Source organism: Carya illinoinensis, chromosome 3, assembly GCF_018687715.1.
Source record: "Carya illinoinensis cultivar Pawnee chromosome 3, C.illinoinensisPawnee_v1, whole genome shotgun sequence".
Lineage (NCBI taxonomy): Eukaryota > Viridiplantae > Streptophyta > Magnoliopsida > Fagales > Juglandaceae > Carya > Carya illinoinensis.
Genome location: NC_056754.1, coordinates 51,434,289 through 51,437,837, shown reverse-complemented (window position 1 = coordinate 51,437,837; position 3,549 = coordinate 51,434,289). Strand labels below are relative to the sequence as shown.

The 3,549-nt window shown below is 38.3% G+C and overlaps 1 protein-coding gene across 1 annotated transcript; it reads right to left on the bottom strand.

Moving 5' to 3' along the window:
* Positions 1 to 222: 222 nt before the first annotated feature.
* On the bottom strand, positions 223 to 3,068 carry LOC122305195 (pentatricopeptide repeat-containing protein At4g21300). The gene has a single exon (XM_043117552.1). The coding sequence runs from the start codon at positions 2,878 to 2,880 to the stop codon at positions 340 to 342; it is 2,541 nt and encodes an 846-aa protein (XP_042973486.1). The 5' UTR covers positions 2,881 to 3,068; the 3' UTR covers positions 223 to 339.
* Between the last annotated feature and the right edge of the window lie 481 nt (positions 3,069 to 3,549).

The window sequence follows — 3,549 nt, the reverse complement described above, 5'->3', positions numbered from 1 at the left end:
AGTGAATAGATTAGGGGATTCCTATATCTGTCCATTATCCAAAGTCAGCTTGATGGTCACTGCATGCCTTTCTCCTCTTATGATTCAAAATAGCATGAAAATACATGGGGTGCTTATAACTTTTCAACTCTGGTAGAAAAGAACAGGTTTTTTCTTTTCTTTTCTTTTTTTTTTCTATAAGCTATGGTGGTTTGAAGATGTCTCCATCGATGAGCAAAATCGGGTGGAAGAGCATACATCAAAAATCTGCAATGCCCGCACTTTCCATTATAAGACTCCATATATTGTTGTTACAGATGATGGTGGCATAATAAAAATGATCAACCTTTTTCCAGGTAATCACATGCTCATCGTTTGCGGGTGCATTGGAAGGTAAAGTTGAGGTACATAACCCTCTTTTCTTAGCTCTAGCAGAAGACTCTTCAGTATTGAATATATCTCAGCAGACTGTGGGTGACTTCCATCTGCAGCGACAAAAATGTGAGTGGTGCTGTTGATGTCAATCCAGCTGTACCCAGGAACCTTCTGGACTTGTCTTTCTTTCATTAAACTACGTATCTTAAGCACATTCCCCCAGTGTCCAGTATCAGCATGTAGATTTGAAAGCAATACGTAGTAACCAGAATTTTGAGGGTCCAAGTCAAAAAGATGTCTAGAAGCTATTTCAGCAAGCTCAACATTACCATGGACCCGACAGGCACCAAGCAATGTCCCCCAAACACCAGCATCCGGAATGAATGGCATGCTTTTTATAATTTCCAATGCTTCATTCAGCTGACCAGCACGCCCAAACAAATCCACCATGCATGCATAATGCTCCATCCGTGCTGGGAGTCCATATTCCTTTGTCATGGAATAGAAATAGCGAGCTCCATCATCAACTTGGCCTGCATGACCACAAGCAGATATTATAGCAAGAAAGGTGACATGATCAGGCAAAATCCCATTTTCCAACATTCTGTTGAACAGACTGAGACAGTCCTTAAGGCAACCATGGTTCCCATAAGCAGAAATTATGCTATTCCATGAAACTTCATTCTTCTCTCCCATCATATTAAACACAAGGCGTGCAGAATTCAAGTTTCCACATTTAGCATACATGTCTATCAGTGCACTCTCGGCAAAAAGATCAGAGCTTAATGCCCCTTTAACCATGAAACCATGGATCTCTTTTCCATATTGGAGTGATGGTAAGTTTGCACATGCAGATAGAGCAGCTGATATGCTCACACAATCAAATTTGGTTCCTTCGATCCCCATTTGACGAAAAAGTTGAATTGCTTCTTCTGGCTCGCTATTCTGGGAACAGCTTGTGATCATTACATTCCAACAAACAGTATCCCTTTCGGACATTCTGTCAAAGAAATGATGAGCAAGATCCAACCGTCCACATTTTGCATACATATCTGTAATTGCACTTCCCACATGACACCTCCCATCAAGCCCATTCTTGAGGATGTTACAATGCAATTCCTTCCCCAGTTTCAGAGCAGCCAAAGCAGCACAAGCAGGCAGAACACTTGCCAGGGTAACAGAATTTGGTCTCATCTTTTCTTTTAGTAACCATCTGAAAATTTCCAAAGCATCACTATTAATTCCATTAAGCACAAAACCTGAAATCATAGCTGTGCACACGATAACATCAACCATGTTGCTTTGGCCAAAAACCTTGCGTGCCATCCCCACATCCCTGCACTTAAAGTATATATCTATAAGTGCACTCTTCACAAATAGATCCAAAGGCACACTGTGTCTTACCATGTAACCATGAATTTCTTTACCTTGTTTGAGACCTGCGATTTCAGTAACTGATGGAAGGAAGCTTGCAAAGGTGATCGAGTCTGGTTTGACACTAACAGAGATCATCTCACGAAACAAATTAGAAGCCTCACGCATAAACCCATTTTGTACAAATCCAGAAATCATTCCATTCCATGTCACCAAATCAGTTTGCGGTATCATATCAAACAACTTACATGCATCAAACAAATACTGGCTTTTTGAATACATAGCTAACAATGTGTTGGCCACGGAAGACTCCAGCTCTAACCCACACTTGACGACAAGTCCATGAAGCTGGGTACCGAAACCAATCATTGCTTCTGAGGCACAAACTGATATTATACAAGCAAAAGTCACGGAATTGGGCCTAATTTCACTAGTTATCATTTCCAAAAACATTTTTAGAGCACTACTAGTATCTCCAGTTTTTACATAACCATTAAGCATGACATTACATAGAACACCATCTTTATGTGGAATTCTATCAAACAAACATCGCGCATCATTAATACAATCATTCTCCGCATACAATTTGATCAAAGAACTACCCACAAACACGTCCAACTCAAAGCCCATCAACTGAATTGTTCCGTGAACCAATTTACCCAAATTTACATTATTCAAACCAATACAAGCCTTAATCACATAGGGAAAAGTATACTTATCAGGAGAAGTACCACAACCCAACATCTTAAAGTAAAATAACAAGGCAAGATCAAACCGACCCAGTACTGTAAACCCTCTAATCATCCAGTTCCAGGGCAAAGACGAGGACCTGAGTTCAAGCCTATAGAACATATTCTTCGCATCTGTAAAGCTCCCACAAAGAATGTACATACCCAAAACCCTGCCACCCAGAAGGCCGTGGTTGCCAATTCCACTGACAATGATCTGGGCATGAACTTGCTTACCATGACGAAGCGCAGAAGGGCCAGAACAAGCTTGCAAGATCGACGCCAATTGGCATGCGCAAGCCCGTTCGATGTTTGGGTACGACCGACATGAATGTTTGAAGTTGTTGCAGTTGGTATGTACAAGCTTGATAGGTGAAGTTCGGGTAAAGCGTGCGTGGATTGAAAACAGAAATTTGAGGGGCATTTTTTAAAATAGAATCAAGCATATTTGCATGCGGCCAACCCTACTCGCTGTTGTAAATTTGCCAGTGCGTAGCGTAAATATGTAATAACGGCTACTTGCTCTACCCGCCGGATGGTTTCTGGGCAGCTCAGGGAGTTCAGCGATATTCCTCCGCGCTGGTGACGTGGCAAATCGAGACTTCTTCTCGAAGCGACTTTTAAATTAACAGAAATGAAGTGTACCGCTAATCATTTTAAATTTATTTATTTATTTTTTTGCAGAAATAATTTTATTATATTAATATATTTTTTATTTTTAAAAATATCTAAATATATTAAAAAATATGAAAACAATAAAATAAAAAAATAAAAAATACCGCCTAGCACAACTCTTAAATTATAGTCACGAAATAATGCTACGAGAACATTATATACATAAAGAGATTATATACAAATAAATTTATAAATTGATGTAATTTGTTTAACTTCATTAGATATACTTTATAATAAAAATAACTTTACAATCTAACGTAACACATCAAATCACATCAATTTATAGATTTACTTTTATGTAATCACTTTATATCTTAAGTATTTCTTGTGATATCTCATTTTTAAGTGTATTTTTATTAAATGATTTTAAAATTATTATAATTAGTGGTTTTCTTGTTTTAAATTAAAAGTGATTTTC